The 24,651-nt window shown below is 40.5% G+C and overlaps 1 protein-coding gene across 5 annotated transcripts in view; it reads left to right on the top strand.

Moving 5' to 3' along the window:
• Positions 1–579: 579 nt before the first annotated feature.
• Positions 580–24,651, top strand: part of LOC138739109 (protocadherin-9) — an 852,748-nt gene continuing 828,676 nt past the window's right edge. For all 5 annotated transcript variants that reach the window (XR_011342008.1, XM_069890595.1, XM_069890593.1 and 2 more), the window contains exon 1: positions 580–3,736. Coding sequence is in view for 4 of the 5 variants with exons in the window: in XM_069890595.1 (XP_069746696.1) it covers positions 710–3,736 (3,027 nt within the window). In the remaining variant the exon portion in view is untranslated. The remainder of the gene's footprint in view (positions 3,737–24,651) is intronic.

Here is a 24,651-nt window from a genome sequence, read left to right on the forward strand (position 1 = left end):
GATAGGGATCGGAGGCGACTGAGACAGACAGGGGAAGGGATGCAAACTCCTGCCTCCTGCAACTTACTCCGTCCTTAGTTATTTGCATCCGCCTCTTCCAGTTTTTTTTGGGGGGGGGGGGGTGGGGGAATCTGGAATGAAAGAGCAGAAGGTGATCAGCATTTCTGAAAACAGATTTAAAACGGAGAGGGTCAAGAAACGAATCTTCTGCGTCTGGCTAGAGTATTCGCAACTTTTGATGCAATGCAAATGGTCGCATCGGTGGGATAACGGCGAATGTTTCTTCCCCGCCGACTGCTCAAGACTACGGCTGCGATTTCGCGCTGTTTGTTGTAAATAAGAATAAAAGCAAAGGATCATCTTCATGCGGCCGAGTCACACTAAGAAGATTCTGCAGACTGCTTCTCCTCCCTGGCAGTTCAATGCAACCTCCGGCAGTTTTGTGTACTGTGCCTTCTGAATACTGCGCCGAGGAAATAGTGGTTAACCCTCTCTGCAGCGATCTTTGCTCGTGAGCATAAATACGGTGGGGAGGGAGGGAGGGAGGTGGGGGGGGACCACTTGTTTGCAAAACCGATGGGGGATCGCCTCGAGGGATAAACAACCCACGTACCCACCCCTTTTTTTGCAGAATTGTGTCGGGGTGAGGGCAGGGTGCTCGGGGTGTAAATAGCGGTGGGGTGATTTGCTTCTGCCTATCCGCGGGATTATGGACATGCGGGATTTTTACCTGTTCCTGGCGCTGGTCGCTTGCCTGACGGTGGACTCGGCTCTCGCTCAGGAGCTGGTCTACACCATCCAAGAGGAGCTGCCCGAAAACATCTTGCTGGGTAACATCCCCCGAGATCTCAACATCTCCCGGTTAAATGCGGCCACGGGGGCGAGTGCTAACCTCATCTACAGGCTGGTGTCCAAGGCTGGCGAGGTGCCCCTGCTGCGAGTGTCCAGTAGCACGGGGGAGATCTTCACCACGGCCAACCGAGTGGACCGCGAGAAACTCTGCGCCGGTACCTACACCGACAGCGACTGCTCCTTCGAGGTGGAGGTGGTCATCCTGCCCAACGACCACTTCAGACTGGTCAAGATCAAGGTGGTGGTGAGAGATGTCAACGACAACGCGCCCATGTTCCCCTCTCCCGTCATCAACATCTCCATCCCAGAAAATACCTTGGTCAATAGCCGTTTCCCGGTGCCTTCGGCCACCGACCCGGACACGGGGAGCAATGGGGTGCAGCGGTACCAGCTGCTGAACGGTCAGGGGGCTTATGGTTTGGACGTCGTGGAGAGTCCCGAGGGCGAGAAGTGGCCGCAGCTGATAGTGCAGCGTAGCCTGGACCGCGAGCAGAAGGACACCTACGTGATGAAGATCAAGGTAGAAGACGGGGGAAGCCCGCAGAAATCCAGCACCGCCATCCTGCAGGTCACCGTCAGCGATGTCAACGATAACAGGCCGGTGTTTCAGGAGAGCCAGCTGGAGGTCCGTCTGCCGGAGGATGCGCCCCTGGGCACCTCTGTCATCCAGCTCCACGCCACCGACGCCGATGCGGGCTCCAATGCTCAGGTCCGGTACCTCTTCAGCCCGCAGGTCTCCCCCGCCGTCCGCCGGCACTTCGCCCTCAACAGTACGGCCGGTCTCCTCACGGTCCAGAGAGCCCTGGACCGGGAGGAGACGTCCCTGCACAAGATGACCGTGCTGGCCACCGATGGCAGTTCCACCCCCGCCAGAGCTACCGTCACCGTCAACGTTACCGATGTCAACGACAACCCCCCAACCATTGACATCCGCTATATTATCAGCCCCATCAACGGGACGGTCTACCTGTCCGAGAAGGATCCCGTCAACACCAAGATAGCCCTGATCACAGTGTCGGATAAGGACACTGATGTGAATGGTAAAGTGGTATGCTACATTGAGAAAGAGGTGCCCTTCCATCTGAAGGCTGTGTACGATAACCAGTACCTCTTGGAGACATCTGCTCTGTTGGACTATGAGAGCACCAGAGATTACAGCTTCAGGATTGTGGCCTCTGACTCTGGTAAACCCAGTCTAAATCAAAGTGCCCTGGTCCGAGTGAGACTGGAAGATGAGAATGACAACCCCCCTGTCTTCAGCCAGCCTGTTATTGAGCTATCTGTTGCGGAAAACAACCACCGTGGCCTCTACCTCACCACCATCAGTGCCACTGATGAGGACAGTGGCAAGAACGCAGAGATTGTCTACCAGCTCGGGCCCAATGCCTCATCCTTTGACTTGGATCGGAAGACCGGGGTCCTGACTGCTTCCAGGGTCTTTGACAGGGAGGAGCAGGAACGCTATATTTTCACGGTGACAGCTCGGGACAGTGGCAACCCACCCCTTCAGAGCCAAGCCGCTGTGATCGTCACCGTGCTGGACGAGAATGACAATAATCCTAAATTCACCCACAATCACTTCCAGTTCTTTGTGTCTGAAAATTTGCCAAAGTACAGCACTGTGGGGGTGATCACAGTGACAGATGCAGATGCTGGGGAGAATGCAGAGGTGATGGCATCTGTCGTTGGTGATAATGATAATTTTATCTTGGACCCAGTGAGTGGAGTTATAAGATCTAATGTCTCTTTCGACAGAGAGCTGCAAAGTTCGTACACATTTGAAGTCAAAGCAATTGACCGAGGTAGACCTGTCCGAACCTCCATTGCTAAAGTCACCATCAATGTCATAGATGTTAATGATAACAGTCCCGTAGTAATCTATCCCCCTTCAAACTCTTCATTCAAGCTGGTGCCTCTCTCTGCCATCCCTGGTTCAGTGGTGGCAGAGGTGTTTGCTGTGGATATCGACACAGGAATGAACGCAGAACTCAAGTACAGCATTGTCAGTGGAAATACCAAGGGCTTGTTCAGAATTGATCCAGTGACTGGTAATATTACTCTGGAAGAGAAACCAACTGTTACAGACCAAGGTTTGCATCGTTTGGTGGTAAACATCAGTGATTTAGGATACCCTAAACCCTTGCATACCCTGGTGCTTGTCTATTTGTATGTGAATGACACCATAAGTAACACTAGTTACATTAACGAGCTCATAAGAAGAACCATGGAGACTCCATTAGATAGGAACATTGGCGACAGCACCCAGTCCTGGCAGAATGAGGATTATCTTACCATCATGATCGCCATAGTAGCAGGAGCAATGGTTGTGATTGTGGTCATATTTGTGACGGTGTTGGTGCGTTGCCGCCAGTCAAGGTTCAAAGCCACACAAAGGACCAAGCAGGGTGCAGAGTGGATGTCTCCAAACCAAGAAAACAAGCAAAACAAAAAGAAGAAAAGAAAGAAAAGGAAATCTCCAAAGAGTTCTCTTTTAAACTTTGTTACCATTGAAGAATCCAAACCTGATGACCCTGCCCATGAGCCCATCAATGGGACCATTACTCTTCCAGCGGAGCTGGAGGAGCAGACTATAGGACGGTTTGATTGGAGCACAACACCACCAACAACCTTTAAGCCCAGCAGCCCAGACCTTGCAAGACATTATAAGTCAGGCTCACCTCAGCCCTCTTTTCATCTAAAGCCAGACACTCCAGTTTCTGCAAAAAAGCACCACGTGATTCAGGAGCTCCCTTTGGACAACACCTTCGTAGGGGGCTGTGATACCTTGTCCAAGCACTCTTCAACAAGCTCAGACCACTTCAGCGCGTCAGAGTGTAGTTCCCAAGGTGGCTTCAAGACAAAGGGCCCATTGCACACCAGACAGGTAACTGAGAGTTTTTACTGGTCTATCAGCACCAACGTTCAATATCCCAGCACTATCAAGGGTGAAACGGAACCTGTAGCAAGTACCCACAGAAACCTGCAGAGAATGTTTCCCCTGTGACCCTTTTTATTGAAGTGTGTTATAATTTGTGTCCAAACATTGGAAACATAACAAAGTTATTTCCTTGCAAACTACTTTTTTTTTGTCGAGGCTCATTTCTTTCCTGCTGTTAAAGTTATTTTAGTTGTATTTTTAGGTTGCAGGGAAACAAATTAGAAAGTAATATGCTAAGCCTGTAGATGGCACTGGAGCACTTTCTGCTAATCAGTGGCAAATTGTGAGCTGCAGAGTCTGCAGTGGGGGAAGGCAAGGAAGAGATTGTTGCTTGGTGGTGATAATACTGCAAAGGACCAGATGCCATTGGATTGTTATTTGCAAATGCCCACCTGTAGTTTTGTTTTGAGATGATCTCTGGAATTGTTAGGCATTTAGGGATGATGTACAGATCAGATGAGGTGCTATAAATAGATATTTCTCATCTGAAAGATCCCAACAAATTATTCAGAATTCCAAGCAGAAGACTGATATTATTTGCTAAAATAGACTTAATACTGATGTCTCTATTGCCACTGATTATGGATGAAACAATTCAGAATTCTGCTCGTAACTTCAGAGAAGCTTCTTTTGTGTATCCCCCATCTGTATCCTATTGCTTTTCTCTTCAGGTTATTTTGCCTTTAAAATTGTGACCAGCTTTGTTTGAGAGTTTGGGGTGCATGAGAAATTAATTTTGAAAATATAATTTAAATGCAGTCTTTGTTCCAATCATGATCCAGATAAAATTCCAACACAATGAACTGCAGTATCTTTTAAGCAAAGATTATTGTCCGAACATTTGCCCCACTCACTCCGAATGCACATGCATAACATTCATTTTGAATGTTCACTTTGGATTGTACGATGCAAAGAATGGGGGGAAACTTGACATTTGTACAGAAAGGAAGAGCTTGTTCTAAATTTGAGCTTTGTGTTTTTGGGTGTGTGAATTAACGTGTCTTCAAATCATGCCTTGGCACTTTCTCAGATGCTGATCAATATATTCCTTTCCTATACTAAAGAATTTATATTTCCCTGAGTTAATGCATATTTAAAAAAAAAAGAATTGCTTTTGCAAAATTCAAGATACTTAGAAAATTTTTCACTTCCGTCATTAATATCTTTTAGATGTTAGGACTTATTATTCTAGATTTCTGGATATTTATCTTGGAACTCTTAGTTGTTTTTCAAACTGTAATATTAAAGTTGGTCAACAAAGCAAAAAATCCGTGTGCCAAGGCTTTGAAAATGTTTTGCTGCTTATTTGAGATCTATTGCTATGTCATCACACAAAAAAAAACTTCTCCAAGGCCACTACATCAGGATATTGCAATATGACCTCTGGTCAATGGTGAGATGGTAGAGACTACTAATTCCAAACTCGGGCTGTGTTAATTTCCTGCTTCAGATGTTTCCATGAAGTATCTGTTGTTTTGATGATGGTGCGTTGAACCATGCACAGGATAATGCAGTAATCATATTGCTAGCTATTAAATAGATTTTGCATCAGTATTATAATCCAGCTCACTTAGTATCACTAAGCTGGTCGTACTTTTTGTGCAATCTTTGAATAATAGGCTGCATATAGTGATGGTGACATTTTATTCTCACACCTTATTTAAATATATCTGCTGAACTCTGAAGAAGATGATATTTCATTTGATTATTAGATTAAACTACCAGTAGTTGTGAAGATGCTAGCATCTATGTTTGGGGTAACACTTTTTGTTAAAATATGGTACGTGTGAATTCAACTCAAATGAAATTTTTGATCATGTCAGCAATAAAGTGCAGATTTTGTGCAAATCCTCTTCTTTCATAAAAAAAAAATAATTGATTGAAATATATCTGTTTTTGGTTTGACTCTCAATTCAGAAGGATTACATCTGATTAAATTTTCCACTTCGATCAAGTTCTTGCACAACTTGAATTGTGTTAAGTGGTACAGCAGTGCACTGCAAAATGAAAACAATTTTAGTTGAATAACTTTTGTGTATGTTGGATTCTGTCAGGAACTAATTAGTTCCAATTTCCACATCTCTTAGATATATTCAGGTTAGTGCTAATTTGACAGGATGGGTGACAACTTTTGTATTGATGACTGTGATCAGTGAACTTCGAACAAGATAGCTGTGTATAAAGATGCTGCACATATTTAGAATAGCAGAGCAAGCTATTGAATTGCTTTTGACAGTTACAGATGACCTGTGGCGAGTTATAGCTAACAGAATCACCAACTGAGATATAATCGGGTGGTCTTGGTTGGAACTATTTTGGAGTTTGTAATTTCAAATGCAAAACTTCATTTTTAAGCTTGCTTAAATATTGAATTTACTTATGTTTTGTCTGAAAAAGAATGGGGGGTGTTCTTTTTTTAATGGGGCACTTGCTTCATAAAATTTAACACTTTAATTCCATCACTTCGACATTTTCATTTTGATTTTTGACCTCCCTGTTAGCAAGTAAGAAAGAGAGTGTGAGGCACAGTTATTAGTAATAATACATGGTGACACAGTGTGGATAATGGATTGAAGCGTTTGCAGTGTTCTGCTTACCAGGCCATTGTATTATTGATCCCAATTCAAAGAGCATTAAGTATATCACCAATTGAATTGCCAACAGTCTTGGTGACCCAGCTGTGTTAACATGCCTTTCCCAGTACTCTAATTTGCAGAATTTTCATGGCTATTAATACTACTGGTGCCAATATTCCCAAAGGATAGTATTTTGAGCTTACGATCCTTTGGGAATATTGCCAAAAGATTCTCTGAGTAACCCTTATCCAGTTACACTTTGGTTACATCAGCGCATGCAACAATGTTTGGTTTGAGATTTTGGAATATCTGCTTCTCTTGACTTCCATCTTCTTTATTATTTTTAAAATTGGATGAGGTTTGTTTTGTTTATTGTTGAATGCCAAGTTAATTCTATAATTAGAGTAATATTGGGCTCTATTCTTTTCCAGAATCTCGCACAGTATCCCCAAAAGTATGAGATGGACACTTATTATGGTTAAACCCAGAGCAAAAGTCAGTTCTCAGAAAGGTTAAGATGCTTCTCATCTGACGCTTGCACATCCCGAAATTCACCAAGTGCACACTTAAATTGTCGGAGAAATTCCTGGGCCAATATGTTGAAGCAATTTGTACAAAAAACATAGTGCTCATGGTTATTCCTTGGATGTAATTTGAACATTGCTCACTATAAATAAGAATTCATACACCAAAGGAAATAAAGTGAACAGTCTCTTATAAGCAATAGGAAAGTAACTGGAACGTTTTTTTAATAGCAGAAGTCCTTGACACAATAACTTGATGTCTGATGTGTTTAAATTGTTGCCAATAGGCTGTTGTCAGGAGAATGAATGGGAGTATTTCAGTCTTCTGCCAAAATTTTTCTCTTAATTTGCTGCATTTCTAGTACAGGGTCAGAACAGAAACTATATTGCCATGACCTTAGTGAATGCAGTAAAATGATCTGTATGGACTCATGTACAGTTGGCTGTGCTCCCACTTATGTTGAGAGTAAAATTGCCTGACAAGATTTCAAAAGATTTTATTCGTAGTCAAGTAAATATTATGGTACTAAATATTATGAGTGTTATTAAACCGTGGTCTCTAACTAAGAGAAAAGAAAAAAAAAACACCTGTTAAAATCTGCCCCTCACTGAGGGAATTCACTAAGTCATGTTATTCTGGAATTGCATCCTTTGCAGAGCTATGGAATTGGGGACGGAATGAAAGTGTTAATGAAGCTAATTGGAAGAATGTCAAAAGAGGAAACAGGAGATGAGGAAAGGCTGCTTATGTTAAAATGGCAGACTATCGAAACAGCCTTCCAATCCTTGCTCTTGGGTATTTTGAGCTGCTCTGTTCATTTAAGCTGCATCACAGAGTGCTGGAAAAGACTTCATGGTCTGCTTTATCAGTATCCAGACACCACACATTTTACTGCATCTGAAAGGACTGGTCTTCTGGGACTTGCTGAGAAGGGTCAGATAGTCATGTCAGTGTTGAAAAGGGTGGATTTATAAATATTATACAGTATTTGCAGAGACATTGTCTTGAATTACTATGTACATTTAAATATATCCAATTATTAGACACTATTTATTTTGCTGTTTTACCATTGTATTTAAAATTGAATGCTGATATTGTGGTTGCAGATTATTGTACTAAATAAAGAATAGCCTGATTATTAAATTTATTTCATTTCATTGTGTAATTTTATAATTTTGATTTTTTTTGGCCCCTGTTTATTCATTTAATTTTGTTGTCTACTGTGGAGGTTTTTTTCTGTTTTTGACTTAGATTAACAATCTAATTTTGTTTTCTTTTCACACTAGTATATGTCATCTATTTTAGACTTCAAAGTTGCTCCGACTCCAAAAATTAGTATTAAATTTGTAGCCTGGTAATTCTTTGCTGCTTCTCTTCACGACTTCATCCTTATTTTTGCAACTCTTGAACTGGTTGGTTCAATAAATTAGCAATATTCTGAGTTTGTGATAGATAGAATTCATTGCCCTTTCAGGATGTTGAAAAAATTGTCAGAAATGGGGCTCTTGGTTTGCACAATTGCACAAACACTGCAATTTGAGAATGGCCAAATAATCCATTGGTCATGATGTTTGTCTGAATTCTCCCCAGTTGTCTTCAGAAGAACACTGTGGGATGCCTCCCACTAACATGAGAGGAAAATAGGGACTTGGTTTAACAGCTCATCTAAAAGCCTGAACCCCTGATACAACATGAGTGCACTGGAACGCCAGCCCAAGCTTTTGTGACCCTGTCTCGTGTGCGACTTGAATCCAAACCTTCTGTCTTGGAGGCAAGGCCACTGATCCCTAGTCAACACCTATCCAAAGAATAAGATTTAACAAAGCTAAGGAAATAAATAGCATGAGAGCTCCTTGATGTTTGGAAGATAATGCATTATAGACAACTGATATTGAAGGTGTATGAACACAATTGAACACTTTGCAACCTAATTTTATGGAGCTATGTTTGTCATATCACTGGCAAGAGAGGATTGTAATAAACATTAATGGGTAGGGAGGGTAGCTAACATAAAACAGTAATGTTTATATCTTTATCAGTTATAAAATTAGCACATCAGAAATTGTTTAGCCTTCCAAATATAGATGCGCACTTGGTAAAGTGTGCTCTAACAGGTGCTAAATCATTTTCTGATCACTTTCAATGCAATGGATGCATGCTTCCCACAGAGGGAGAGCATTCAGTCAATCTGTATGCTTATTTTGTGGTTACTTTGGGTTACAATTAGTCATGTTGTCCTTTGCACAAAGCACATTGAATATTCAAAGTGATCATACTGGGTACAAAGTTCCAAATGGAGTATAATAGCTTGAGGGATGAACTACTGGTCTTATAACTTCATCTGCTAAATTTCAGGAATGTAGGGTTAATTTGACCATTTAACTGTCTTCAAATATGTCACTCAGGCAATTTATCTTTAGGTTTTACTATCCTGTTGCAATTATACTATTCAACATAATGCATTTTTGGCTATTCAAATATAACCTTTGCAAGTACACGTAGTCCCTGGGTTAAAAACATCCGATTTACGAACAATTTGTACTTCCGGCCGGCTTGTCGGTTCGTAAGTAGAATGCTTCGTCTTCCGGTTTGAGCGTGCTTGAGTTAGCAGTACTCTCACATGATACTGCCATCGTCCAGCATCACGAAAGAGTAGCGTACTGTATATCGCAAGCATAAAAACAGATTCAAAATCGAACAGTACGGATTCGAACATCGCATCCATATAGTACTCTGTGCTCCATCTTTTGTCTAGTTTACAAACGACTCGTGAACCAACAGTTTGGTGACTCTTTACTGCCTCCTTGGGTTAAAGGCAGCTAGAAATGAACAGGTGCTTTTTTGCCACGTTTAACGTGGCAAAAATCCTAAAACACCTGTACTTTATTTGTACTGTACCAAGCTCTGACTCTCCAGCACCAGGTCCATCCTCTCCTGGTAGCCTTCTTTTAATCATCATTTTCTACATCATTTAATTATATACTGCATTATTGTTTAAGATGTATATTTGAAAGAGTTTCTGAAGTGTTTTACATGCATAGAAAGATCAAATATATATGCTATATTCTAAGATAAACATTTGCCTAACTAATGCTAAATAAGGACCATATTTACTTGAATATGTAGTTGAGTTAAAGATGACTTCTGTAACCTAAATGAAAATGTATTCATTTTCAGGATTTAACTGTACACCAGGTGCCTTTATTAAAATTCAGCTCTAGATTTATCATTACCACCATGGCAGCACAATGAAAATCTAATCTTAATGAAATTGCTACATTTCTGCTGAACATTTAAGTATGCCATAATTTGTGCTCCAAAAGTTCCTCTTGTGTCTTCAATAGATAGATGTTCCAATACTTTGTTGGAGGGCATTCCCAAGTAAGTCTACTAGCAATGTTCTACTGTAGTAAGAGAGAAGGAGCACTGGGCTGGGTTGTTTGTGACTTTTTGGAGCTGGTGGAGCTCAGGTGTTTTAGACTTGTCTGTTATTTACATACTCAATGCATTTCCTCTTGAGGTACACATTCTGTCACCATTGTGGCTCCCGGCCTCTTGTCAGGTATGAAGCAGCAAGAGCTCTGGTTTAAGTGCGGCTATTTATTTGACCCCCCACCCTGTAGCCCCAGGTTCAATAACTTATCAATTTGTAATTTGTCTGCGTTTGGCTAAAGACCGAATCACATGTGTTTTCTGTGGGCAATTATAGATGCAACCAAGATATCCATTTCTCTGTGAAAAACCATAAACTGAAATTGATATTTGATCTCAGTCTGAGCTGTTCCATCACAAACTCCAAGAACTGAATACGGTATTGTTAAAAATAGATCAGTATCTCATTTCACTGTGAGCATTCTTTGTCTTGGCTGCTATTTGAATCATTCCAGAGGTTTTTTCAATTAATGAGAAGGAAGAAAATGTGTTTTGAGAACATTGACAAATAGGGAAACCTGGTGTTATTTAACAGCAGGGGTGAGATAACAAGTGAATGTCTCACATCTCCTGATTTTTTTGTTGTTGTTTGTTCTGTTGACTAGAAGGCACCACAGAGGAAAAAGATCATCTCTGGCTTACTGATAATACATTTGGGAATACGCATGTTGTTTACGGAACATATGACTGAGCATCTTTAAAAAAGCATCCAAGGTGCAAAGGGAATGGTTATGATAAGAATCTACTTTTCCTATGTCAAGGGAGCATGCTGTAGTAAAAACTCTAGAGATAAAGTTGTTTTTTGATAGGTCATAATTCATTGATTGGACCCTACTGAAAACACAGTTTGTGAGTATTTTCCCCGATTCATTCTTAAAACAGGTACATCTTTAATTCTTGATGTGAAAAAAAGTTCGGCACAATCCAAAATTTGCAGATGAAATTCCAGTAGTTGTGTCTGGAACCATGGTTTATTGGACTTTGCAGCTCATACCATTCATTTCGGAAAATCCAAATTGTGACAGGAAAAGTGACAATAAGCTCTTTCATAAAGCAAAAAAAAATCAAAGTGTAAAGATGGAGAGTCTCCGCCCTCACATTGGAAAACTTTCATGAATGCTCCCCGACTGGCTTCAAGGCGCTGATTCTAATTCCTCTCTGAGGTATTGTCAACGGTGGAGTGGAGCACTTCACCACACATTATCAATGTACTGCTGCTGCAAGCGGCTGGCTAGGGGTGGGCTGATGTCGCGGTGATGCCATCAGCTTGCAACCCATCTCACTTTTCTCTCTCTCTCACTCTCACCCCTCTCCCTCCATGACCACCCTCTGGGCAGAGGCAGCCAGCAGGGGCAGTCATGGCAGGTGTGGCCAGGCTGGGCTGTGACAGCCCCACTGGCTACTCTGGCCTCCGGTACCTCACTGGGCCGCTTCAGCCTTCAGGGCCACTCGTCTGTGCCAGTGGCTCCATACGTGGCAGAACAATGGCTGTCTTCCCTACCCATAATCCCCCACACACCTGGAACCATTCTGGGAAACACCAAGTGGTTTCAGCTGTGTGAGAGATGATGGGTGACAAAGTTGGCCATTGCTCGGCACCTGTGTATGGCTTCATGGCACCAGTAGCCACACCTCCTGAATGTCCCAGCTGTCTCCAGGCTGAAAGGGGTCAATGGAGCAGGCTTTTCTGGGCCTTCAGGTAAAGGTAAGAAATACTTTATAATTTGGCTTTTACCCACCCTTTTGATAGAAACTGGAGTGGCACTGAGCGGGAGCCGAGGGTCCACGTGATCTTTTTGTATTTTTCCAGATGTAAGGAGCTGCACTAGTGTTACTGCTTTCGGATTTTTGCAAAAATAGTCATGGGTCTAATCAAGACGGAAACATTCCCAAACCATTCACGTTGACCACGTTGCCTAGCCAAGCTAGTTCCATTTGCCTGCCTTTGGCACTTATCCCTCTTGACCTTTCCTCTCCAAGGGAGCTAATGTAGTCTTTTAAAGAACGTAGCATTAATTTTTTTTTGATCCTCAGTTGGTCATCTGTGCAGAGTAATAACCAGGCCTGTGAACCAGTGGATAGGAGATGAGAGCTTTGCATCATGCAGGCAGCAACAGCTTCCTTCACCTCTTATCCAGCTACCTCTTTATTCATTGCCTCGCTCTAAGCTGAGTGTTACTGTGGTCAGCTTTCAGCATACATTTTAGTTACCAGTGAACACAAGCAGTATGTCACACTGTGCCCTCTTTCAAGTCACGGAACTTGTTAGGCTGCTTCAGTTCACTTCAGTGGTTCCAGACTTGTGCACCTTTGGACGAAGCATTTGTGATCTTCGATAGCCTGATTGCACGACAGCTGGTGGTTCGGTTTACTGCCAGACTTACAACTGTTCTTCATTCAAAGATGCTGCAAACCGTGTGCATTGAAATGAATACATGGTATAAACTCTGTGGGGTGAATTAAAATGCCTGCTGTAAATGGTACGACTATAATTAAAATGCATGGCCTATACCATGTGTTAGTAATTAACATGCATGGTGTGTCACATGTTGTGAATTTAAAAAAACATGGTGTAAGCTGTGTGTAATGAATTAAAATGTATCATGTTAACAACATGTTATGAATTGTATTAATAGAACAAGTTGAATTAAATGGTGTGTGGTGGTTCAGCATGAAAAACATCTATTTATGTTCTGTTTGGTGCACTCAACATCCCAAGTTATTTCTCACATGTCATATTGAGGGGTAGAGTAAATGACAAACAGGCAGGCAGAAAAAGGAGATTTGTTGTGGAATTTCAGAGGTTAAGAACAAATTGCAGGATGTTTCTGTCAGATAGGGGCAAATGAAACTGGGAATGCAGAGGAGGCCAAGTATTTCAGAATACAATGGGGTGGGACAGGACTCGATGCGAATTAGGTCTTGGGATCAGCTTTGCAGATGCTTGTGTTTATGGAAGACAGCAATGACAGGCAATGAATAGAAACATTAAATAATCCAATGAATTGCAATAAATAATATCCACTCTTGTGAATTAAAACAAACATCATAAATCTTTTGAAGTGATTTCAAAGGTGTGTTAATATTGGATTGGACAGTAGGTGTGGGATTTCCATTTTGCAACCATTTAAACCTTGTTTTGATTTGTCTCTTGCAGCTCTTTATGCAAAAGGTACAAATCTAGCAGGATGCTACTCTCTCGATACCACCCTGCCGATCAGATTGGAAGCAGTGTACAAACTGAACTCCCATTTAGTGAGGACAGGTCCTGCTGAGCTACCCTAATGGAAAGTAATAAACTCACCAAGAAATGTTTAAACATTGAAAGAGTATTGGAGCATTCCATAGCTTGAAGTCCCAGGCAATAATTTATACTTGAAAAGAAGTGGATTCAGAAATTGTTCTGAATTCATTAGCTGGAAAGAATGAAGGATCAAATTTTTGCTTCTGTGGCTGAGCATGAAAGTAAGAGGAAAGTTTAGGAAAATACAACTAAACAATAGTTTTATCTGATGAAACATAACGGATACAAATATGGAGTAGAAATTTGAAGGGCAGAGATCAAACTGTGATTGTTCTGTGCTTGAGAGTTTACTTGATTTGTCTCGCTGTGCAAGCATTGTGAAGCTTTTCACATACAACTAGTGCTCCCATGAAAGATGGGAAATTTCACCCTCATCAGTTTTGATTTGTCTTTCGAGCCATGTATGAAAGAAGGAGGGAAGAGATTTTAATTCCCATTACTCCTAGTTGGCCAGTTGGGAGATTGAGGCAGTGTTTCAGTTGTGCTAGAATCACTGGTTGCTTCCCCCTGTGTTATACTGTTTGATCCAGTGCGGCCTGTGGTATCATTACTGAAAGTCCATAACTCCATTTGACAGATTGGAGTGGAGCACAGGTCAATCATTCAGCCCCAGTTATTGCTGGGAGCTTTTCAATAAAAAAAATCCTAAGAAAAAAAGCAAGTAAATTCTTTCTCTCTCTCTCTCTCTCTTTCATGACAATTAGGGATGGATAATAACTGCTGACATTACAGTACTGCCCATGTCCCATCAATAAATAGGTTAAATAGAAAATTATAGGCATCAAAATTTATTACTTATAATGTTAATTAAAATATTACAATCTTGAAAAAAAAAGTGCAAAGTGCTGAGACTTATAAAGGGTAAAAGACATTTTTGTAAAGATGATTGGCAGGAAGGATTTCTTAACATTTGAAATAGTTTTCTGGTTAGGATCAGTAATTAGTTAAGTACCAATTAGTTACTGTTCACTCATAATGACATGGGTTGCCTTGGAGAGGGTATGTTAGCAATCAACAAACCTGTCCTTGATGATAAAATGTTGTCTTACAAATGTGCTTTCCATCCAGAAAGAATTATTACAGGTGCTGGAATTGTGAGTAACACAGAATGACACTGGAGGGACTCTAATTTGTTGAGGTGTGGGTGCAGAAGTGCAAATGTGTGATCCTTGTTGAGGACAGAATGCTCAACATCAGAGAGGAGACTTCAGAAAGGGTAGTGAAAACATGCCAGGGTTGGAGCAAGGACCAAGCATCGTCAGAGGAATGTGGGGTGGAGTCTTCAGGCATTAAAATAATTGGGGGGGGGAGGGGGAGGAGGCTTGGAGTAATTTGGGTTCAGTAAAGGGTTCTGGGCCGAAATGTTCACTGTCCATTTCTCTCTGTGGATGCTGCCTGACGTGCTGAGTCCCTTCAGCTTCTTATTGTGGGTCTTGTCTGTGTTCCATTGATTTTCCACACCTAAAATGTGCATCTTCCAACATGGACATCATGGGCTCAAGGGAAATGGCAATTTTACTGAGCAAAATCTGATTGATCGCTTTTCATTTGTCTTAGGGATTTTAAATAATTATCTCCCACTCTACATTTCAACAGAAGCGACCTTTTTTAAAAGACATGCATTCAACTTCACTGTGCTGTGGAACCGCACTTCCTTATTCACAAAACAAACAATTTTCACTTACCTCATCCCCTTATCTATGCTGTTTCAAGATTCATCACTCAAGAATTCATTTAAAAAAAAAACATTTTTATCACATTAAATGAAAATCAATATTCCTGCTATTCTTATGACAGATGACACTTTTTTTTACCTTTTGTTATTTTGATCTGACTGAAATTAATGACTTTCCAGTCTTCTTTCTTCAAGAAAATTCCAAGTGATGAAACTTTTATCTTCAATATCAGGTGCAATCTCTCTAAACCTTTCATCTTCTTAATAAATTTCCTTGGGTCATCTTCCTTTATAAGTCATTTCATTTGTAAATATCAGATTGCCATGCCATGTCTTGTACTCATTGTACTCTGCCCTCACTCTAGATGTATCGTAACACTGCACACTGCAGTTTTGTTTTATTATTGCAACACCTGCTTGGATAGCATACAAAACCAAACCATCTCGGTACTTCTCATTTTGTTTCCAGCCCAGCCAGTCTCATCATGAGTTGCAGGCATTCTAAAGGGGACCTGGCAACAGGTTAGAGCGCACTTCAAGCTGATGGGAGCGATGCCATTCAATGGATCGGTGTGTGGTGGGTGCTTCCACAGATGACCTGACACAGATTGGTTGTGAAGACTGCCCTTACAGGCGAAAGGGGCACAGCTTTGTGTGGTCCACGGATGCTGTCCAGGTCATAGCCAAAGACGGAGAGTAGAAAGAGAAGAAGGTGGGAGTGAGAGGGGCCCGTAATCTGGGCAGAGGACAGTGGACAGAGGACAGTGGACAGAGAATGATTTCCCCCCCCCCCCCCTTAAAGTATTTGGTTTGAAGGTGATAAGCCCTGCTGATTATGCTTTATCCCAAGTCTTGTGTTGGAGAGAGAATCAGTGGAATAAGAGTGAAAACAGTACTTATTAGTTAAGGATACTTGTAGAGTATTCAAAAATATTAAAATTTTAACAATTCTCTATTAAAAATAAACTTGCACACATTTTATCTCTCAGGTCTTTTGTAATCCATCAACATGCATAGATCAGTCATTTTCTGTAAAAGACCTAATTGCAAATCAATAACCTCTTTGGTCTGGAAGTCAGCCTGAAGAAAACTGAGGTCCTCCATCAGCCAGCTCCCCACCATGACTACCAGCCCCCCCACATCTCCATCGGGCACACAAAACTCAAAACGGTCAACCAGTTTACCTATCTCGGCTGCACCATTTCATCAGATGCAAGGATCGTCAACGAGATAGACAACAGACTCGCCAAGGCAAATAGTGCCTTTGGAAGACTACACAAAAGAGTCTGGAAAAACAACCAACTGAAAAACCTCACAAAGATAAGCGTATACAGAGCCGTTGTCTTACCCACACTCCTGTTCGGCTCCGAATCATGGGTCCTCTACCGGCATCACCTACGGCTCCTAGAACGCTTCCACCAGCGTTGTCTCCGCTCCATCTTCAACATTCATTGGAGTGACTTCATCCCTAACATCAAAGTACTCGAGATGGCAGAGGCCGACAGCATCGAATCCACGCTGCTGAAGATCCATCTGTGCTGGGTAGGTTACGTCTCCAGCACCAACAAGGTCGGGTCAGATACAGCAATGAGCTCTCTGAACCCTTCTCCATTAACAATGGCGTGAACCTCTCTGGCTTTGGAGTGTGATTGATTTCTTTCTGAGGGTTGGCAGAATGGTGTCCTCGTGATCCTGGGTTTAGTTCTGCCTCGTCTGAAGTGGTATACCCTGAAAACAAGGGTCAAAATGGTTCATTTGGATTCCAGCCTTCAATGTAAACAAAAAGATCTCTCACTGATTGATGACAGGGGTAGAACTGCTTCATGAATTGATGCAGGCATCAACAATACCCATGTTTAGGGACATGCGCATGGAAGACCAGGGCACTTATTGGGAAATATTTATAAACCAGATCAACGTGATTGACTTTTGAATTGCTTTCAAATTGAAAGAAGCACATGAGTGCCACATAGGTTGTGAAAGGTGATCTTTAACTGTTGGAAATGGGGCTCTGTGGAAAAGTTGGAAGAGCTGACTTTCAAAAAAATTTAGTGATTTAACAAAAAAAAAACTTCTGGAGAAATTCAGAAGATCGAGCAGCATCTGTGAAGGAAAGAAGATAGTTGATGTTTTGGATCAAGATCCTCCATCTCCCTGAATCAGTGAATATCATTTTTCCCCCTTCCCAGATGCTCCTCAAGTTCCTCCAATGTTTCCCCCCCTGCTTCTCCTCTGCCTTTAGACACTCAGAATCTCCTCTTTCCCATTTCCACTTGATGTTGCTCTGCGAAATGTTTTGTCTGATGCGCACCAGTGAAGCACCTGTGACGTAATTCCTGTGTTTAAAGGTGTTGCATCTCTTTTACATCTGCCAACGTCAAATTCATGATCATGCTTTAAGGCACTTGTGCTTTTGTTGTTTTGGCTGTGTTGGAACCATTGCAACAAAGCGGTATGTAGCTCTTTTACAGAGGACCTGATTTGAGATCCCAATCTATGCTTTTACTTTTATACAGGTGTGGTTACTGGATAAGATTTGGAAGTTCTCCTCCAGGCTGTTTGGTGGTTGATAACTTTAAATGATGTACTCCAGCTCATTTCAACATGCACTGGTGGATTTTTCTTTTCACATTATTGAAACCAAATCAATAATTCCCTCCACGACACATTGTGCAGTGTGGGAGAATTGCTGAGAAGATGAGGGAAATGCACTTTTGAATGAAGTAATTCTTCCTCTTTCTGTTAGAGTAACATTGAATTTTGGTGAACTTCACACCAAGCAGTCTTCCATTGAAAGACAATTTCACACTTTTGCAATGATTCAAGTTGCAGGGGTGTTATGCCTCCACAGACAATTACACCAGCCAGGCTTTTGTGATGTGATTGCTGAATTTTCCTGCATTTTTTTTCTTCCATGTTCAGACAAAGCTAGCTGGCTATGGTCCACCTTTAAGCCTACAAACGCTAATCCTGAATAGAGAATGTTTCTCTTTCAAAGTAATTAATCCTGTGCATTATATGCCAGGTGTTTTTGGAATTGTTGTGTATTCCCTCTGCTATGGTTTACAGATATAGAAGGTTCCTAACAAACCCAGCAATTTGGATACTTTGTTGGACTGAAATATTTTGTGGAATTAATTTTTCTGATAATCCTAAGGGAATTTTTGATTTCATGTTCTTTAGAAGACTGTTCTTGGTTTCAACAAAAATATCCAGAATAATTTTTAAAACGATGCAATTAGCATTTTTGACCATCGTACAGTACAGCACAAGAACGGGTTATTTGGCCCATGTATCTGCACTGAACATCATATCAAAATTTAGCTAAAACTCTGTTTCTTGGCCATAAAGGTGGGGGGGGGGGGGGGAATGGGGATGAGAAGAGAGAGAGAGAGAGAGAGAGAGAGAGAGAGAGAGAGAGAGAGAGAGAGAGAATATCTATCCCTTTATTATCTCACTGACAAAAGACAAAAGACAAAGGAGGAAAAACCCAACACCCAACCCCAACCAACCAATTTTCCTGTTCCAAATATCCACACATTTTCTTTAAGCTTCCACCATTCCCACCCCATCACACTCTGCCTCTCACTTTCAAGGAGCTATGGACCTGCAGATCCCTCTGCTCATCGATGCTTTTCTACACTCTTGGCATTAACTGTGCATTTTCCCCTTACATTTGACCTCCTCCCTCCCTGGATTAAAATCTATTCACCATTTCTCTGCCCTTCTTCTCTGGATTAAATTCTTTCTGCCATTTTTCTGCCCATATCTGTGACTGATCTACATTTTATTTGATAGACCTCCCTCAATCTGTCATCTGCAATTTACTAATCCACCGACCTAATTTTTCGCCCGTTGTTTATGTCAATGAGAAACAATAAGATTCTTAGTATCAATCCCAGTGTCAATCATGAACCTCCAGCCATTGTGACTGCTAGATTCACCAGAATTGCATCCCTGTGCCCACACTCCAATGAATTCCTTGCCTGTCATAAAAATTAGCTCTATCCCAGCCTCACCAGGAAGTTGCATTGATTGGAGGACTTCAGTCTGGATAAAGTGGCAACTCTCTGTCTGCCTTACAGTGTACAAAAGTTAAAGAATTTCATGTATGTTGCATTCTAAATGTAGTATTACATGAGAATAATGGAACCTTTAACCTTTAATCAGGAGACAGGATAAGCTGGGGTTATTTTCCCTGTGGTGTAGGAGGCTGAGGGATGACCTGATTTATAAAATTATAAATAATTGTGCATGACATGGGGTAGGTAATCAATCTTTTTCTCGCAGAAACAAGAGAGTATAGATTTAAGGAGAGAGAGGGGATTCAAGGAATTTTTTTTTACATGGAGATTGAATGATATTTGGAATGGGATACCAGAGGAGGTGGTGGAATCAGATAAATTACAAGTATTCAGGCAGACACTTGAACTGGCAAGGCAAAGAATAGAATGGATCTAATGATGGCCAATAGGGTTGAATAGATGGGCACAGTGATTGGTGTAGATGTGGTGGGATAAAGGGGCAATTTCTGTGCTGTCTATTGGATCAAAAGTTGAAAAACCTCATGGGAATCTAAAGCCATGGCTGAATTTTTCATTTGAAATGAAGATGAACTAGTGCTCATAGTGAAATTGGCAATAACTTCTCCAGTCCACAGTTTAGAGCAGAAATACTGACTTCCATCATGGATTCCCAAATCACCCATTGAGTGTGCTGCTTTGCAGTTTGCCACCAATGTAATCTTCTGAAATTAGTGAACTAATGGGAACCTGGCTATTTATTGCGAACATAACACTCAGTAAGATGACAACTCTCCCCTTTCTCTTAGAAATTGGACCTTTTGCGTCAACTCGAGGAGATTGGCAGAACTTTTAGGAAATGTTTGATTCTTGGTTTGATCCTCAAAAAGTGGAGCTCCCTCAGCACTCCATGAGGAAAGTTGCATGAGCTACTCTTTTCCTGGCTCTGGAAGGGGACTTTAACCAGTGCTGTTTAATTCAAGGACATATTTTCCACTGCTGAACCAAAGGTACAAAGTTCACATGGAACTGACGATATGGCTCCATTCTGGACAAAATCTGATTTTCAGACGTAAAAATTATTAAAGAAAGCTCAAATTTCAAGGTCTCCTCTGAAGTTTACTTTCTTCAGAGTGGGCTGATCTGTTTGACCCATTGGAGCAGGAAATAAAGAGGTGTATAATAAAGACACGAGTGGGGAAAAAAAACTTACAACTTAAAAAAAAAGAACTTTTTCTTTGCTAAATTAAAATGTAAGCACATTTAAAATTAATATCCTGTTAAAGGTCAATCAAGCTTAAAGAGATGAAAAGCTGAGTGAGGGTGATTAGTTTTTGATTGAACATATAACTGCTTTAATGAAAGGAAATTTAGCCTGCAAAGGTAGGCAATGCTGCACAAAAAACACAGGAATAGTAGAGGATGACCCTGATTCATGCAATGAATTACTGTATGTACATTTTGTTCAATGATTTCTCTGCGGATCAAATTATATTTGAAATACATTTACTTCTGATATGTAGAGAAATCAAATTTGAATTTGTGAAGGGTTTAGAAAATAACTTTAATGGAACAGAAAGCATGGAAGAAATTAATATCAGAAATATTGAAGTCACCAGGAGATTGAAACATTTATTAGAAATTTGGACGAAAAAGAATTTATTAATAGGATCAAAAGGTAGTTTATCAGTTCAAACCCCAATTGATTCCTTTTTCATTGAATAATAGAGTTTTAGAAGATTGGTGGATTAAAGGAATAAAAAGATTGCAGGATTGTTTGGAAGAAGGTAATTTTTTATCATTTAATCAGCTTAAAGAGAAATTTGGGATTTTAAAGAATTCTCCGTTTGTTTATCATCAAATTAGGGCATTAGTGAAAGATAATTTTGGAAGAGAAATGAAAATTTCTGAGTTAACTAAATTTGAATTTATGGTTTCATATTTTTCAGATAAAGATTTTATATCAGAAATGTGTGCATTAACAATGGTTAAAAAATTAGATACATCTAGGATTAAATGGGAGCATGATTTAAGTTGTGAGATTAGTCAGATGGATTGGGAAAATAGGTGTTATGATGGGTTGACTAAATTAATTAATGTAAGATATAGTATGGTTCATTATAATTTTTTGCATCAGTTATATTTAACCCCTGAAAAATGGAAAAAATATGGATTTAGTAATTCAGATGTGTTTTTGGTGTGGATTATGTGTTGGAACATTTCTACATTCTGTTTGGTTTTGTGATAAAGTTCATCCTTTCTGGTTTAAAATTAGGATTTCTCTTCAAAATTTGTTTAAAATTCAATTTCCTTTAGATCCAAAAATGTTTTTGTTGGGTTATTTTACTCCGTTAGTGGACTTGGGATTGGATAAGTTTCAGACAGTGTTTATTCATCTAACATTGACAGTTGCTTGTAAATGTCTTGGAAAGATGAAGCGGAGTTAAATGTAGTTCGATGGCATCATGAGTTGAAGTCGTGTATCTATATGGAGAAAATAGATATAATTTACATAATAATTATGTGTTTTTTGTTAATCTGTGGACATCATATATGAAGAATATGAATTTAGTAATATTTTAAATTACTGAATGTTTTCATTTATTTTTAATATTTCCCTTGAGGGATCTGTTATGGGAGGGGGGAGGGGATGGGTTTGTTTTACTGTTTTATTATTAGACTACTTATTCTGTAAAAGTCTGTTAATTTTGATTGAAAAATACTAAATAAAGTTTAAAAAAAAGAAATATCAACACACTCATCTTAGCTTTTATGCAGTTGCCCTGGATACATCAGAGCAGTCACTTCAGCAAATGCTTTTATTGCTTTTAAAAATAAATTTAATTCCTAGGTGTCTTTCTTTTCATTCGTTGTGTCTGCAAGTGATGGATTCATCTTGTCATCAAAGTAGCATGTGCTATTACAAAGCAGTCATGTGGCTCTGTTTTCTTAATTCATGCTGCTTGTGTTTCCTTGAGTCATAAAGCCTGTTGGAAAGATCCACTGTGATTTATGATTTAGCTGTCCATGATGATGGTTGGTAATAATATTTGAGGACTAACAGAAGGGGTTAAAGTATTTAAATAGATCCTCTCAAATTGCTTTACCTTTTATTGAAAAAAAAATCACTACAGTTTGCACTTTGACTGTTCAGCTGTCTGAAGAAACAATGTGGAGATTTTAATTATTGTCCGAGAGGCAAGGGAGAGCTATTTTCTTTAAAAGGCAGAAGGATTATTTTATATTCATCATAGAAATCCTCCAATGGATTGATAGTATCAGAAATTTGAACCCACGACCTATTGACTCGGGGGTCACACAGAGCTACTGCCAATAGGTGGTCAAACCAGTCTTTTACTCTCATAAACCAAACAGAAAAGGTGTCAATTCAGCAAACATTGCTGAGTTGGCTCATTTCACAGTTCCATTAAACAATTTGGGATTGTAGGAATCTTGCAGCTTTTAGTAAAGAGAACTGACACCGAGTCCTAACATCTACAAGCACAGCATCGACGGTTCCTTTTTGAATGGCATTGAAGAGTGTTTGAATGAAATACTTGGACTGTACATGGTGATTGAATTTTTGGTGGTTAATACAATAGTGCCGAACAGGGTAAGTACTGTTGCTAAAACAATGTAAAATTTATGAATTTTTAGTGTGCTGATAAACAGTTTATAAAAGGTGTTTCAGCAGGTTGTAATTTTCTTTAACTATCATGTTGCTGTTTTGTTTGCTGTGCTGGTAAAAACTAGAACTGCTTACTGTCATTTCAAGGAAGAATCCTTTCAAGTATTGGGTCATTTGCCTTACAAAATGGTGGCTATTCTGTGCACAAGCTGAATATTCCTGCTGCAGAATAAATACTGCAGTGTCCACCCCCACACAATGTCTCCAGATATATTTATATTGCATAGTCTTTCACGGGTAAAATGACTTGCAGAGTCTCTGGCTTGCACATACGACAACATTGACTGCAATTCTTGCGATTTCTGCTCTGGAGCAATTTTTAAATTCAAAGTGAGTTTCTCCTTGTCTGGAAGGAAGAATTAAATTTGATGTTTGGAGCAGTTTTATCTTTACTCTCTCACACCATGTGAGAAAGGCAGTGCTGACCTGCATGTCTTGTCTATCCCTACTTGGTGTTGAGAAGGTGGTGGTGAGCACCTTTTCTGACATAGTGGTACTCCCATTATGCTGAGCCATAGTGTGTTTATAAACCAATGACTTCATCTGAACCTTCTGCATGCAGTTGGATATCCTTGGGACATGGATATCTCCAGGACTGATGTGAGAGGCTACAGATGCTGGCATCTAAAACCCAACACCATCTGCTGGAGGAGCTCAGCAGGTCAAGCTGCATTAATGGGAGAAAAAGAATGGTCGATGTTTTGAGCCAAAACTCTTTATCAGGACTGATAGAGTGGTAGCTCAAAACATAACGATTCCTTTTTTTCCCATTGATGCTGGTTGATCCAGAGTTCATCCAGCAGATGGTGTTAGGCAGGACTAATGACGTACGAGTTCAAGTATCATTATAATAAGTGAAGAATTCAGTTTCAAATAATGATATAATATTGGACTGGTATTAGCCAAGTGATTACCATCTAACTACATTATGGGAGATAGAGGATAGAGTGGTTTGTGGATTCCAAAACTGTCCATGAAATGGCCCATCATTTCTCCATGGCACTTAAACTTGGCATCTTAGGAAGTCATTGACAAACTGGACATTCAGACAGCAAAGTGGGGCTGTAAGCAGGGCATGGAGTCAGAAACTAGAATTCATTGTGACCTTGAATGCTGTCTGTGTGAAAAATGCCAGTTCTCTCTGTGTCCATAGCAATTTCCTGTAGGTGCTCTGGTTTCCTTCCCCATCCCAATGACATGTGATTTGGTCATCAAGTTGGTAAATGTAAGTTGACCCTAGTGTGTCAGTTGAGTGGGAGAATCTATGGGGAGTCGACAAGAATGTGAAGGCCAAAGATTACTTTTATTGTCATGTGATACTGCAATTAAAAATATAATATACATGATAAATTCTTCAACTTTTGTCTGCCATAAGACAAACAAAGATTCACCATGACCATTGCCGGGTGCCCCAAACAAAAGGAAGAAAGGGAAGCAAAAGGGAGCCCCTTCAGAGACATGAAGTTTCCATGGATTCATGTCTAGTGCTCGCACAGCCTCTGGGGCCACATAGACTCCAGTTCAAACCAACAGCAATCTGAGCTTCAGATTCAAACTTTCAGTGTTGGGGGCCCTCTGGGAGCCCTTTTTGACCTCCGCATTCCAATGCACCCGCCACCTATGAGGGTCCTTAAGCTGC

This window comes from Narcine bancroftii, chromosome 7, assembly GCF_036971445.1.
Source record: "Narcine bancroftii isolate sNarBan1 chromosome 7, sNarBan1.hap1, whole genome shotgun sequence".
In the NCBI taxonomy this organism is placed as follows: Eukaryota; Metazoa; Chordata; class Chondrichthyes; order Torpediniformes; family Narcinidae; genus Narcine; species Narcine bancroftii.